General features: G+C 39.3%; 1 protein-coding gene across 6 annotated transcripts in view; it reads left to right on the top strand.

Moving 5' to 3' along the window:
• The window catches only part of wdfy3 (WD repeat and FYVE domain containing 3), a 146,462-nt gene that overhangs the window by 76,021 nt on the left and 54,996 nt on the right, over positions 1 to 15,445 (top strand). For all 6 annotated transcript variants that reach the window (XM_041787217.1, XM_041787219.1, XM_041787215.1 and 3 more), the window contains 4 exons: positions 1,317 to 1,506; positions 3,230 to 3,444; positions 5,696 to 5,808; positions 9,094 to 9,331. In XM_041787217.1, coding sequence (XP_041643151.1) covers positions 1,317 to 1,506; positions 3,230 to 3,444; positions 5,696 to 5,808; positions 9,094 to 9,331 — 756 coding nt within the window. The remainder of the gene's footprint in view (positions 1 to 1,316; positions 1,507 to 3,229; positions 3,445 to 5,695; positions 5,809 to 9,093; positions 9,332 to 15,445) is intronic.

The raw sequence follows: 15,445 nt of genomic DNA, 5'->3' as shown, positions 1-15,445 counted from the left end.
GCTTCACTGTGGGGATAGTATATTTTTAATGATGTGTAGTGTTTGTCACCAAGCACTTTTTTCCACTTCACTGTGGAGTCTCCCACATGCCTTTTGGCAAAGAATCTCCCATCTCAGCTGCTGAAGCTTGTAACTCCTTCAGAGTAGTCGTAGGTGTCTCGGTGGCCTTTCTCACTAGTCTCCTTCTTGCATGGTCACTCAGTTTGTGAGGACGTCAGATTTACACATGTGCCATATCCCTTCCATTTCTTGCTGATTGATTTAACTGAACTCTGGGGGATTTTCAGTACCTTGTATTGTATCTATTCCTTTACTTGTACTTTTTCAATAATATTTTCCCTGAGTTGCTTGGAGTTTTCTTTTGTCTTCATAGTGTAATGGTAGCCAGGAATACTGATTCACCAGTGACTGGACCTTCCAGGCACATGTGTCTTTGTGCTACAACCTCTTTAGACTCATTCACTGCACTCAGGTGATCCCCATTTCACTAATTTGTGAGACTATACTAGCATCAATTGGCTGGACCTCTGTTGATTTAGATCTGTGAATATTTATGCTGTCACCTGTTTTACCTTGCACAATTTTTGTTTAACTGACATAACTTAGCAGAAATCTGTTTTTACTTAAGGACATTAAGGAGTGATTTGGTCTTTTTTTTTGTCAAACAAACCAAATTATATTCACCATGACTGGTTTATAAAATCGACAAAAGGGTAAAACATCCAAAGGAGTGAATACTTTTAGAGGCACTGTATACAAGTCCTGTAAGTTAATATGAAAGTATGAAGAGTGCTCCGGTTGATTATTGTGTAATGGAATTTTGTTTCGTAAATAACATCCTCAAGAACACACAGAGATGACCTCTGAATTATTTAAAATGATCAGGGGGTCCCCAGGAATTCATTCACCTCTGCCATTTGGGCTTTAATGTACAGCAATTCAAAGTGCTAAATAGATAAAATATGATTTTACACTTCTACTCTCTTGTCAAAGCAGTCCAAAAGTTTGACTTGCTTCTTAAAAGGTTTATGTCAATATTTTCTAACCAATAACAGGAACAAAAGCTTTTGAATTTCTGCTGTAGATCATGAAACAGACCCTTACAGCCTGTTTAGTTACAGCTGGCTAAAGAAATTAAGTAAAGCTATTACAATTTTTGGTATAATGTGGTTATTTAGTACCCAACATACTGTATACAGAGCCCAGGTTTTAAAAAGAATTCCTCCAGAACCTGTGGATGTGCCCAACTTTGTGTTTGACGTGAATTAACTGGACTAGGCTCAATGTGACTTTCTCTCCCTCCCTTTGTAATCCAGACATGGTTACTACGGTGCATCAGGTCCTCCTGCCCCCGTCAAAGCCCTGACCGACCTGAAACTGCACTTCTCCAATTCCTCCCACCCTGCTTCCTCCTCATCTTCATCTGACATGGTGGTCATTCACCCTGGGGCTGTCCTCGCCATGCTTGACCTGCTGCCCTCCGTCTCCTCTGACAGCCAGCCTGAGGTGAGAAAACACCAAAAGGAAATGTGTTAGCATGCACTTCCTTTTAAAGTGGGTGAAGGGGTTGTATGCACGGACGTATTTTACAACATATGTTAGAGGAAAGAAGACACAGCATGTATCTAAAACAGTGATATAAATAGGAGGATTTTTTGGAGAGGACAATGACTACATGTGACTAGATAAAGTAAGGGCACACTCACACTAGGCCGTCCGTACCATGCCGTATTCGTACCGTGCTAAAGCCTATTTGACCCCCTCCCCTGTCCCCCCTTTGGCCCGCACTCACACTGCTCAACGCATCCAGGCCTGGGCACTGCTACGTCATGCGCTGACGTCATCATACGAAACCTCCACCGTTGATGAACTTATACATGTTGATGACTCAGTATATATAGGTGTTATTTTTTGGCTGTAAAATAGCAACAGATTTATACGATATCTGATCTGAGTCATTTCACCAGACCTGGGATCAGGAGGCTACTTTAATGATACAGAGCCCTGTGAGGAGAGAGAGAAAGCAGTTCATAGCGGAAAATATCACTCAAAGCGTATAATCTGGAGCCTGAACAGAGTTCCAAACACTTCTGCTGAATGAAACCCCGACTTTTTAACTTGTATGAGCCCCTACAGTCATTCCTCTGCGTGTCCGTGTACTATCTGAATCCCCCTGGCATTCCTTTATGCGCCATGATCTGTGCCATCTCTCAGTGCCATCTCTCAGTGTAATTTTGGATGCCTTTCAGTCCTGCACCAAGCTCTCATGTCACAGGACAGTCTGTGTCCAAAGCTGGATTAAATGTTCAGATGAAAGTTTTTTTTACCACGACAAGAGCAATTTTAACCATCTGATGAGAGCTGGAGGTGAAAACGCCACAGGATTAATAAATGATATTCTGTTCAATCGTCAGTGACAAAGACCACAATTACACTTCTTGATAACATGAAATAGAATTAAAGGTAAGTTCATTCAGTGGGTGATAGTATGGTATTATAATTTTGTGATAAGAGAGGTTAAATCAGCCGTGAGATTAACTACTGCACACACTTGTCTGCGTATTTGGCAGACTCTCACGCACAGAGGATGAAAGGTGTTTGTTATCCTGTGAGCTGCTGTTTGTGACTCAGACAAGGGAACGAAGCTTTATTTCATAAACTAAAAATCCTCTCACAGTGGTTAAAGCCTGACTTTGCTAGAAACTGGTCAGAAATGTGAACTGGACTGGGATCCATTAGAATGGGGTCATAGTGGAGCTGTGCGAAGTAAAATTCTTCAGCTCTTATAAAATCTTTGTAACTTGTTGAAATACATCAGACAAAATATATAAATCTCTCTCTATCATTCTAGAAAAAAATCCTGCTGTCTCTAGCATGCAGCTGCTGCCTGGTGTGCTCTCTGCGCTCTGAGGCAGGCTCTTTTATTGTTACTTCACGTTACGTCACATTCCCACCTTGTGATCCTTTATTTGCATCTGTGCCGTGCCTAGGCTCACCTTGTCCTTCTGTGCGGGGGCCGCGAAGCGTGCCGTGCCAAAGCATGGAACGATTGCGCTCACACTGGCCAAATGTACCAGACTTTAGGCTCAAATGGGCCAGGCACGGTACGGATGGCTTAGTGTGAGTGTGCCCTAATTTTAGTCAGTTAAAAGCCTAAAATAAAGTCTGCGAACTGTTCCAGCCATCCTGTAAATCAAATAAAATACTGACTACTGTTTTCCCCTTGCAGCATGCCCTCGACTTGCAGCTGGCAGTTGCCAACATCCTGCAGCTTTTGGTGAACAGTGAGAGGAATCAGCAGGTTTTGTGTGAAGCCTCCCTCCACCAGCGACTGTTGCAACGCTGCAGTCAGGCCCTGGGTGACGAAGACCATCCACTACACCCTCCTCTTCAGAGGATGTTTGAGAGACTGGCTTCGCAGGCACTGCAGCCCATGGCACTCAGGTACTGAATTCTCAAGTAACAATATTATTAAGGCTGCTACTTGAAGTTCCTGTGAGGAATATTTCAAAAGTTATTAAAAAGGATTTTTATGATGCTGATGCCTCTAAATGTGTGTAAAGCAAACCAAAACATCAGCTGTAAGAGGTCATTTCTTTATATTTTACATGCCTATCAGTGCTGCCTCGGTAGAATTTTCAGCTAACTTTGTTCTTTTTTCTTCAACAATTATTAGGCTTATTCTGTCTTTTTAGGCTCATTTGTAATTCCAGAAACAGTAAAGTAATTAAAAAAAGAGTTCTAAGTTAGCTTAAGAGATGTTTTGAGTAAATAATAATGTAACTTTTTCCTATTCCCCTAGACTAAACACCATGATTTCCTGGGAAGTTATAGAAACATAAAGAAAAGAAATGACCTTCAGTGGTTAGCATCTGTGACTATCACTTCAGCGTGTATCAGAGGTCATATTAACGGAAAAATCTCCGTCATTTATGGAATTTTTTAAAGGATGATGGAAATTTTTGAAGGCTGTCATTTTACCAACTGTACTAATTTTAATTTAAAAATAATTCCATTTTGCACACATGGCCTATCAAGGAGAGTATTAGATCTATTAAAAAAAAGGGTTCCTCTCATAGTCTGTCAGCTCTATCACTGACAGCTAGCAAAAAGTCTAGCGCAATCTCTCACATGTGTATGCCACTACAATGCTGAATGTCATGTTTTATGTTTAACAAAATAATTTGCTGTTATACTAAATTTAAATTATGTACTTGATCATTTTTGGTTGCTTTATTAAGTAACCATTTCATCCATTACATCAATGATTTGAGCTTCTTCCACCAGGTTCTCCTCTGAGACTGCCACCAATAAAAAAACAATAAATACAAGTGCTCCTTTGTTCCTACTCAGCTTATTCCTTCCAGTGGGAAGAGTTTTTTTTTGCACTATTGCACTTTGTGAAAGCACAGTTTGATTGATTCATCAATTTTAAATTTCTCATTGGTGTTTTATTTGTTTCTAAGTATTTTATGTGCTTTGTGCTCATGTGCTCAAATGCGCATTTTTTGTGCTCTTACATGTTTTTATGTACTCTTATTATTTTTTCATGTGTCTTGTTTAATTCTTATGCTTCCTTTATCTGCACAATAAATTGCTCCTTTGGGGAAAATTGAAGTTGAAGTAGTTGAAAATAGAACAATGACAAGGAATTAGGGAAACAACTCTAATTTGCTACTTTTGGCAACATATTGCAACTTCATTGCATGACGACAGGGCAGTATTCAGTCAGGTAACATGCTTTCATCCTGCTTACTTTTACTAGTTGAGCTGTAAGTTCTTAGCTTACAGAAGACAGGTGACAGACATGACCTTGAGGAAGAGAAATCTGCTTTGACAGATCTCAGTGTAGGAAGGACAACTGTGTATGCACACAAAACCGAGCAACTCTCATTTTCCGCTCGGCTAGTCGTGTGAACTGGGAGGTAGGGGGTTCAGGATTGAGGAAAGAGGGCATTTCACATGCACATGGTTGGTTCTTTTTATATGTTAATGTTTCCTCCATGACTGATATTCTTTTTCCATCGTAATTGTGCTGAGGGTGAACGTATCTGTAGCTGTCAGTCTGTCTCCCTCCCTCCTCTCCTTTCCCCTGCTCTGTGTCACTCTCACGCTGTCAGTCTTCTTCTGTCACTTTACCGTAATAATTGTATTTTTCCCTCATTTTGTATCTGCTCTGCCGACATCAGCCCCACCTCAGCACCAGTCTTACTGTTTTTTTTCTCTGAAGCTCTCTGTTTTCTGTCATTTGTTTCACTCCCTCAGCGCTCCGACGACTGACACACCATCACTGGGACACTTTGCAGTCAAGTCACTTCCATGCCAGTCGGCCTTATCACTGACTTAAAAACATGCATTTAACCACAGCTGTTAGCATACAGAAGACCTGCAAAGTTAGTGCTGACAGAAAGGCTACATACAGTTGATTTGCCACTTTTGTCCAGAGTAATTTTCTGTTTCTAGAGGACTGTCTTTGGAGATACACAACATTTACCTGGTTAAGGCAGAGCCAAAATGTGGATGTTTGAGAGTTTATTGTAACACCTAACTGTTAAAAACCAAGGGATTTTGTCAAATGAAAAATGAAAAACCTTCAGCATTGGTTATGAGAGGATCTTTAATTTAAAAAAATTCTTTAAATTAGCCTTTGTTTTCTTCTTTGGTATATACTAACTCTTGTCATCCTGACCTTTAGGGAGTTCCTGCGTCTTGGGAACCCTCTGAACTGTGGCGCCTGGGACAAGAAGCTCCTGAAGCAGTACCGGGTTCACAAACCAAGCTCTCTCAGCTACGATGCTGACACCAGAAGTAAGATAATAACAACTCTCTTCTTTCATTTTGATCAGATGATGTTTACTCTGCTTTGGGAAATTCAGATCATGGTGTTCTTTATCAGATGGGTTCAAAAGTGGAGATTGGCACCAGGTCCCTGGAGGTTTCTTGCACTCCTCAACCCTAAGTCTCACTGGGGGCCACACTGTTTTCTGCCATAAAAGCAGGGACCCTGCTATGAAAAACATTGCCAATGTTTTAGACATTAAAATTCTCAAAATATTATTCACCCTCCAGATTAGATTCTTGTGAATGTTTTTCCAAAATAATTAGCTGCAGGGCATTTAAAAAAAACAGCAGATAAGGAAAGGAAATGAAACTGCACTATTACCATAGCCAAAAAGTTTGCAAATCACCTGATAAACATAACTTTGTCAAAATGTTGTGATTTGTATTTAAGAGGAATGAAGTGTTTGGGCTTGAATGTATGTAAATTTGCTGTAGTGTTGATGTGTATAAAAAATTTTGAGATATTCGGAGCAACGCTTAGGTCTGAGCAGATAAGTCAGTTTCATTGATTATAGACCACTTTGTAAAGAAACTAGATTTACAGCTCTGATATTTCTTTATTGGCAGTTATTAATGTGCACTTATTGCTGTTATTTATGCTTGGCGATGTGGCTGTTCTGGGATCCCTCTACCCTTCCATGAGCCTACGTGGAAAGCATTAAGCAGGAACAGCACATGTTCCTGCTCTTCCTATGCCACTAAGGAAAGCCAAAGGCAGGGAGAGGAACAGCAAAAAATCAGAGAACAGAATGACACTGATTAAGTCAGAAGCAGATTAAAGGAGGAGCTGGGGGGGAGGACGGTTGCAAGAGCAGTTTACAGAGAAAGTGACAGAGCGAAGCCAGGCAAGAGCAGTTTAAATAAGGCAACATGAGAAAGCCAATAGTGTTCTTAGAGCAAATCAGCTGATGAGGGCTCATGTGAGATCAACTGATCTCACTTATGGCAGCTCTTGACTCCGAGGCCTGCATGAACTAACACTATGTGCTTGATTTGTGGTTAAGTTTGAATTTTTTTTTTTTTTTTTTTTTTTTAATCCAGATTTTTTTCTTTAAACTCCTTGACAGTTCCCTTTGGGATCTGCATGGTTATGTACAGGACAGACTGTTCAGCAACAGCACGTCAGAATGAGCCACACTTGGATCATTTTTGCTCATTATGAACAAGCATGTAGTAAAAGAAATATGCAGTTGGCCATGTATTTCCCTTTTCTTACATATAGCTTAAATTTTTGAACAGCAGCCACTTTACAAGTGAACTTTTTCATAGCTGAGAATGGAGGTTAAAGTCCAGAGCAGTCTTTACAGTTATGAAATGATAATGTCATTTGAGAGCTATTCCCATCTGCCACAGTGATACCAGCCTTGTTCTGTACTGAAAACTTGACAAAAGGCCATCAATCTTCCAGCTTTCCCCTCACATTCACATGCTTCACTGGAAAGATTCCTCCACTGAATGGGCTGTGATTGCAGAGGGTGAGTTTTCCATCACCAGCTAATTGCTGGTGGAAATGACTGTTGGGCGGTGGGAATGGGAGGTCTCTTTTCAGATGATTGCAAAGTTAGGGGAACAGCTGAGCTTTATTATGCAGGAACCGTAGTTTTTTAGCAAGGAAGATTTTCTCCTTCTCTGATATGAAAGCCTCTCAGATATGACGATATATTGCTGATAAATTAGGTAACATTATTTCTGTAATTCTATACAAACTCTAGTGTAAGAACTTCATAAACTGAATATATTGAGTAGAATCAAGCAACCATTTTAGTGCAGAACAGCCCGTTGTCAACCTGTAAGAAAGTCATCTTCAAGGCCTTAAATGATTATCCAGTTGATGTGTAAACTCATTGTTTAAACACAGATCGTCTTGCCTCTGTGAATCTAATGCAAACTCTTTGTTTTCTATTAGCAGCTGTTAATGTTTGTAATTTTGCTGGGCTCCTCAGCACGTCTCTAATTGCTTATTTTGTGTCCTCCCAGCTGAGAACGTAGATTAAGTCCTCACTAATTACTGCTGTTTACCAGCAGACTGTATGAGAACACACAGAGTCATCCTTCTCATTCTGTGAGGGGATTATCTAGCCTGGTATATTATCCCTGGCTTCTGCGGTGTCTGCTTTACAATCATTTGTCCTTTGCAGACCTGCTGAGAGCCAGTTTGATTTCTAGTTTTCTTCACAGTTTGGTCTGACAGTGACAAGTTAAAAAAAGATAATTTTATTTTGTATCTGCTGTTCAACTGCTGTTCAGTAATAGGTAATTTTACCACATGAGCTTAAGGAAATGTTTGGGTCGAAAGAAACTAGTCTGCATGCTGGTATATGTGGTTGGTTGGATTCATAATTACAAATTTCTGAGTTTTGATATAAATATGACATATTTGGAGTCCAATTGACTGAAACCTATCAGCAATCAGCTGTGAAATGGCTCTGAATTGCTGCATTATAATCCTCAAAAATAAAACGTCCATTCAAAGTGTGTCTCCTTCGAACCCCACTGGATTTCTGGTGATCCCCAGCAGTAAAATATGTGTTGTTTACAATATCTCAGGAACCATAAGATGGATCTAGGGAGGTAGGTTTTATTGGAAGCTTACCTTTTTACTGATCTACAGACAGCTCTTGAAATTTATATCCCTTCTAGAACATTTTTAATCTAGTCACAAAGTGCCGTGTTTCTTCAGAGTTTTAAAACTACAACTCCACATTGCTAAATCCATGATAAATGTGACTGTTTACTACGTTTCTGCGATGAAAAACTCAGCATTGTTGCTATCAATCCTCCATTTTGACACCAGAAGTAAAAGACAAGTACTTCCCGCCTGTCAAGACATTAGTTATTTTAACTTGCAGAAACTTTAGGACATTGTTTACTTAGATTCCTGTTTTTTTAAGTGTTTTCATGGTTTAAACAAATTTGTTAATCAAAATTTGTATTCTGCAAGATAAAATCACTATTTTTTCTAAATCTATTATCCTTTTTAAGATAAGGATCCCCACTTTATAAATTCTTCTATCTCTGTTGAGATCTTTTCTGTGTTGATGTCAGGCATTAAGGACACAATTCAGGCCTTTCAACAGCAAAACAAAAAAAGGATTATATTGCAGTTATTACAGCCACTTTCATGGCTGCCAGCTGAAATAATCTTGAGCGATCCCAGTTTTTTGTACCCAGGAACATTGAGACCTTATCAAATTTAAATCTAAGCACCCATTTACACTTCATGAACAGAATCTTTCCTTCCTTATTTCACAGACAGCATGACCATGTCCATGGAGGGCTTCGGCCCAGACAGCGTCTTCACCACTCCAGCTGAGGATAACGGCCAGTATCGCATCAGCCGCAGCCTGGTTCGCTCCGCCGAGGGCAGCACTGTCCCCCTTACCCGAGTCAAGTGCCTGGTGTCCATGACAACACCTCATGATATACGCCTGCACGGATCTGCCGTCACACCTGCATTTGTGGAGTTTGACACATCGCTGGAGGGTTTCGGGTTAGTTAGCATGCACATTTGAAATTTGAGTTATCGTGTCTATTTTTGCCCCCCTTTTTTTACATAAGGAATGAGGCTATTTTCATATTAATATGCAGATATAAAATGTCAACAGAGCAATGGACAGCACTGTTTGGCTAATGTATTTGGCCTTTCTCCAGCAGCATGTTAAGTTGTAGGGCTGTAATGTGCAAGGGTTATTATAGCATGCTTGTAAGTTTTGTAATCCATCTAATATCTTTTATTTACAACTAACCAACTCTAAAAGAATGACCAAAAACTAATAATTCAGCTGCCAGAAACTCAGGATGCATTTTACAAAATGATGAGTAATACAAATCCAAGGGGAAAGGAATTGGATCAGAACATGAAAATGGATCATGAGGGGCTTTTTCATTTGCCTTTCAGGCTTTCAATTTGTCTCCACTAAAACAGCTTGTTTTTAGCTGTTATATTTTTTTTTTTTTTTTTTTTTTTTTTTACTACTGGCTACATTGATATAGACATTACCATTGACCTTTTGTAAGAGCTTGCTTTTGGGAAAAAATCGCTTTCTTTCTATGAACAAATACCTTTTAGAGGCACTAAGACTTAAACAGAGAGTGACTGTTTTATCAAACTGAAACAATGAGCCAAAAAAGTATAAAAACAGCCAAAGCTCGGAAAGAACTACTGTGTTAAATTACAAGTCTTTCTGTTTATTACCTCCAATTTTTAATAAAGTTAGCCAGTTTATAATGTAGGAAATAATGAATTTACTAACGCATACAAATGTCTGAAAAATGGAAGAAACAGAGTTTCCAACTCACTCTAAAGCCCTCATGAAGTCTGGACCTTTCTTCAGTAGTTTGTCCTTGCAGAAACAGATGATGCTGGTCTCCTGCAAAAGACTTTTCTCTAAATCATTTTCTTTGCAGATCAATTTTTGTCACCCCTGACACATACCTCGGGGTGCAAAATGTTATTTTTCCATGCAATTAAACAGGTTGTGTGTGGTTTTTTTTCACCTCTCAGCAGCACCTGTCTCTGTCTCAGCAAGAGGCTGTTACTCGCCTCCAGTTGTGGAGCGGCGCATACAAATTGGCTTATTTTCCGCCTTTTATGTCAAACACACCCTTTGCAGTGCATTGTGGGTGCTGCTGCTGCTGACAGGCTCTGCTGCTGTGAGCTTTGTGTTGTATGTTAGCGACACACTGAATGTCAGGGTCAGTGGGAATGAGGAGGTGTGGGATTTGACCTTGGCAATTCGCCCATACATACATGACACTGACACTGTTAACAAGTTTGTAAAGACTTAAGACTTTGATCATCTACATTCTTCATTAATATTAATAAGGATGCATGTTAAAGGTCATTGTTGACATTTTCTGTCAGTTCAGTGGCAAAATGCCAGCGGTTATGTTCTCTGATTACCTGAGCAGCATTAAATTACTTCATAGCACCAATTTAATTAGGATTATGTGTCTGATTTCAGCCAATTGTTTGCTGACTTAGACAGCAAAGGAACTTATCCAAAATTTGAATAAACTTTTTTACAAGATACTTTCCCTCTTTAAAGAGAAGGCAAGAAAAATCTACAGTTCTTCTCAGTGCAACTTCAACTTTTATGTCTTTCTTCTGATAAGAATTCTTTGTTGAGATCCACCTCTGATGTCACACTGCATCATCAATACTGTGCCAGATTTGTCAGAGGACGTGTCAGTGTGCAGCGGACTGGATGTACTAATTGAATTGGACAGAATGCTGGAGCTCGAGGAGCATCATTCAACTCAAACTGTAGTGATGTGTTAGATTTGGTAGAGAATAGAGATCTGTGTCATTATAGATAAACCTAATGATAACAATCGTATTGTTTGGGTAACTCAAGTCAAAAAAGTGTAAAAATATTTCCTACAGCTAAAAGCAACATATTTAAATCAACTTCTTCCTGTCCAACTAGCTTTATAAAGCTTTATAAACCTCCAAGGCTAAAGATGTTTTTGATTGTGATCCTGCATTTGTGAAGAAGTACAAAAGTAACCTTTGTGCTCCTATTAGTCATTTTGTAAATTTGTCAGTAAAACAGTGCAATTTTCCCAGCACTTGGAAGTCAGCAGTTGTAACTCCCATCTCTAAGGCAGGTGATAAAACCAATGTAGCAAACTATAGGCCCATAAGTATTCTCCCGGTAATCTCCAAAGTCACAGAGAGGGTCATCTGTGACCAGTCTTGATAGTGGAGGTGTTGTTGCTGCTGTTTTCCTTGATTTCAAAACAGATTTTGATACTGTAAATCATAATGTCTTGTTGTCTAAATTGTCAAAGTTTAATTTTTCTGGTAAAGCACTGACATGGATGGAGTCATACTTATGCTCAAGAAAACAGTGTACAAGAATTAATGATACATGCTCATCTTTTATTGGTTGTAATGTTAAAGTGCTGCAAGGATCAATCCTAGGGCCAATTTTATTTAGTTTGTACATTAATGATCTGCCCCTGATCTGTCCAGAGGTACAGATTCAAATGTATGCAGATGACACAGTTATCTACACCCAAGCTAAAACAAGAGAACAAGCCACATCCAAACTCTCTGCAGCATTAAACAAAGTCTCAGATTGGCTAACTCACAGCTGTCTAGCGCTTAAAGTGAGCAAAACTGTAGGAATGTATTTTTCTGTCAGGAGAAATAACACATCTCAACCTGATATGACTGTAAACAGAGAGGTAATACAGATTGTTGAACATTTCAAGTTTCTGGGCATAACAACTGACTCCAATCTAAATTTTTGTAAAAAAAACGTCTGCAGAAATGTAAGAGCCAGCCTTATGAAGTTCAGAGATGTCAGGCATCAGTTACCTTTGGCCGCTGCTAAGCTATTCATGCACTCAGTGATTTTTTCTCATTTATCTTACTCTGTCACGAGCTGGTCTCAGGCTGGAGCAACCACTCTAAAACCATTATACACTCTCTACAAACAATTGTTGAAAACTCTGGATTAAAAAAAACAAGGAACTACCACTACTGTAACATCATTAAAAAATATTACTTAATGACCTCTGACACTTTTCTTTGTTATGCAGATATGTGTCTGATGTATAAATTAATTCATGATCAGGCCCCACCACCTTAAACAATGTGTGTTACTCTGCAGGAACAATCTTAGGGAGAACAGGGCATCAGCAAGAGGAGACTGTTCAGCTAAACTTAGGAAAACTGCGTTTGGACAGTCAGCATTCTCAGTCGGAGCAGCAGAAAAGTGGAACTCAATTCCTACCCATATCAGAGACTGTACAAGCCTCAGTGTTTTTAAAAGTAAACTGAAATCATGGCTCAAGGAAAAACAATCGTGATCATTGAATAATTCTCTGAATGCATCAATCTTAGAGCTAATGGAATGTAATTTTAAATGTGTTGTTTTTAGTTTCTGGACTGTTGTTGAGTATGTATTGTTTTAAATGCTAGTATGTTTGTTTTTATCATTTGTATTGTATATTCTTTTACATCTCCTTCCCAGGGACCACAGATGAAAATTATCTTTATAGCTAACTCTGGCTTGACAGTTTTGTTTTGCATGGCCTCTGTCAAATAAACTAATGAATTAAACTAAAAGCCATCATCATTGCAAGCTCAACCCTGGTAATTATCAATTGTTGTCTGAGACAATGCATCCATGACTGTGACTTTAGCTCTTTTGCCATCCAGAGGCTGGTGGAGTCTTATTGTGTTTTGTCTTGGTTGAGATGGTGAGTGCTGTTGGCTGTAGCTCCCTATTTTGGCTATAATGTGCCCTGCAGACAGTATCCCATTAAAATCTTGTGGAAAAGAAACTGAATACTCATTTGGGGACCAAAAACAATTCTCCTGTGACCCACCTGTGGCTCCAGACCCACAGTTTGGAAATGAGTGCTCTGGCACAGTGGTTCTCAACTGGTGTAGCATCAGGACCCACCCTCTTAATGAAAAATCAGACCTAAATTTCATGAATTTTTGGATCACAACCAAAAGTTTTATGAAAAATGGGACAGTAGGAACCTTAGATGGATAAAAAGATATGATGGGAAAAACAAAAGACATAGAGACACATCTTTCAAAATAAAGTACATCATAGACTTTTTAACACATTTATTTTCTCGGCACACATCCACAACCCAGTGAAATTACTTTGCAACACATTTATGGGTCCCAACTCAACAGCAGAGACTCAAGGCTCTAGTTTACTTACCTGCTTTGACTTATCACAATGTTGCATCATTAGCCTTTGACTATACATCAATGAAGGTCAAAATCCTCTAGCTTGAAAGCTATACAGTGCAACCTATCAAGGATGCTGAGTTGTTATCACAGTTTTCATTATAGTTTAGAATTATTTACTAGTCTAATTGTAAAACTAATGTATTGTCGCACAACTTGACAATGTTGAATTCATCATCTTGTTGTTTCATGCAGGGATTCCCCACACTGACTTCGATTGCTCTTTCTCATTTTGGATTGTTTCTACTCCCATTGTGCTCTTAAACACAGTAATGTCTCTCTTTGTTCCCCTTTTTTTTTCCTGCTAGGTTCGCTCTTAACATGGAGACATAATTTCTTTCCCAATCTGTTTGTGTTGTTGTTTTCAGTGTTGATTTTTAACTCAAAATTTTGGTAGTTACATTAATGGCATTAAAAAAAAACACAGTATATGCCATTTAAGCCATCTTAAAGGTAAGATTTAGAATTCTTTCAAAGTGCTTATGTCCACATCTCAAATACTTTAAGCTTTACTGGCCATCTCTTATTAAATAGTTTCATATATCAAACACAGACCTGAGGCTTAATAAGGCATCATTCTTCACATATTTCAGATCAAACACTAGTTCCTTTAACTTGCGCAATGCTTTAACCCTTTAAGTCCTGAGCCTTTAATATTTAATATTTGAAAGTTGTGTACAATGTCCTGCATGTTTAAAAAGTGTTTTTTTTTACTGTTTAAATCTGAGATTCTGGGCTCTTTCATTATTTTAACCATAAAAGGGCCCAGAAAATGTCCTGTGAGTACGTGCTTTTGCCCATTTTTCCACAATACTTAGAACTTTTAATATATGGCATTTGTTTACTTATTATTGCATATTAAGTGTTTTAACAGTTTAAAATGAAGAAACACAAAAAACGGGGAAACTTTATGCTCGAATCTTAGTGGGAAAAGGGGAAATTAAAGAAATAACCACATGCTGGCTGTAAAGCACAGTTTCTTAGCTTTCAGAAACTGTTTGAATTTTTCCAATAGCACAAACAGCCATGCAATTATGGTCATGTAAAGTGTGCTTCAACAGCGTGTCGCCGACGACGCGCTAGGAGTAAAAGGGTTAAAGCCTCCCTCTTTCACCCTGTCATCATAGGTTGGTCTATAGTCCCCAGATTTCCTGCTTTTTTTTCTTTTCCCCATCTGAGCCTGTTCAACTTGTGAAGCAGCCACCTCAGAATAGAACATGGAGTTTCTCCTGAAAACATGGAGAAGCAGCAGCAGCAGAGGAAGTGAGGCGCTGCCCCACTTTCTGTTCAGCATAAACAGTGGAGACACACACACTTAGACACAGTCTCACACACAGTACCCCTCCTTCCTCTCCCATCTGTCACCATGAAATATTGATGCCGCTGCTGCTATTAGGAATCCCACACAAATGCACACACTCACTCTCTGTCATGCACAACATGCTAACACACTCTAAAACACACCCACACTGCCAGGCATCTCAGAAGGGGCTAGCATGATGCCATCAGTATGGGCAGATGGGGGTGGAAAAACTCTGCTTTCTTCTTTTTTTTTTTAAGGGTCCAAATACCTGCATCTTCTCTCTCTTACTGGGAAATGAAAATGAGCATAGAAGGCTGGTGAAATCCCTGACATGTTTTTTAACCTAACAGGGGCATGACTAATAAGGAAAAAAAAGAGACGGCATGCATGTATTCTGAGGCAGCACGGCTGTCTTCTTGTTAGTTACACAAACTGTCTATTAAATGGTGTCTGCCCTTGAGCGGTGTCCTTGAATTAGTCATTGAATCCCTGCCAGATCAGGGCCACTGTCTGCTCACTAACCCTGACCCTCCTGTCCAGGTGGATAAACAAAGGGAGAGAAAAAAGTCAGGTCAATTGAA

Source organism: Cheilinus undulatus, linkage group 5, assembly GCF_018320785.1.
Source record: "Cheilinus undulatus linkage group 5, ASM1832078v1, whole genome shotgun sequence".
Classification (NCBI taxonomy): Eukaryota; Metazoa; Chordata; class Actinopteri; order Labriformes; family Labridae; genus Cheilinus; species Cheilinus undulatus.
This window is presented reverse-complemented; position numbering and strand designations above follow the sequence as displayed.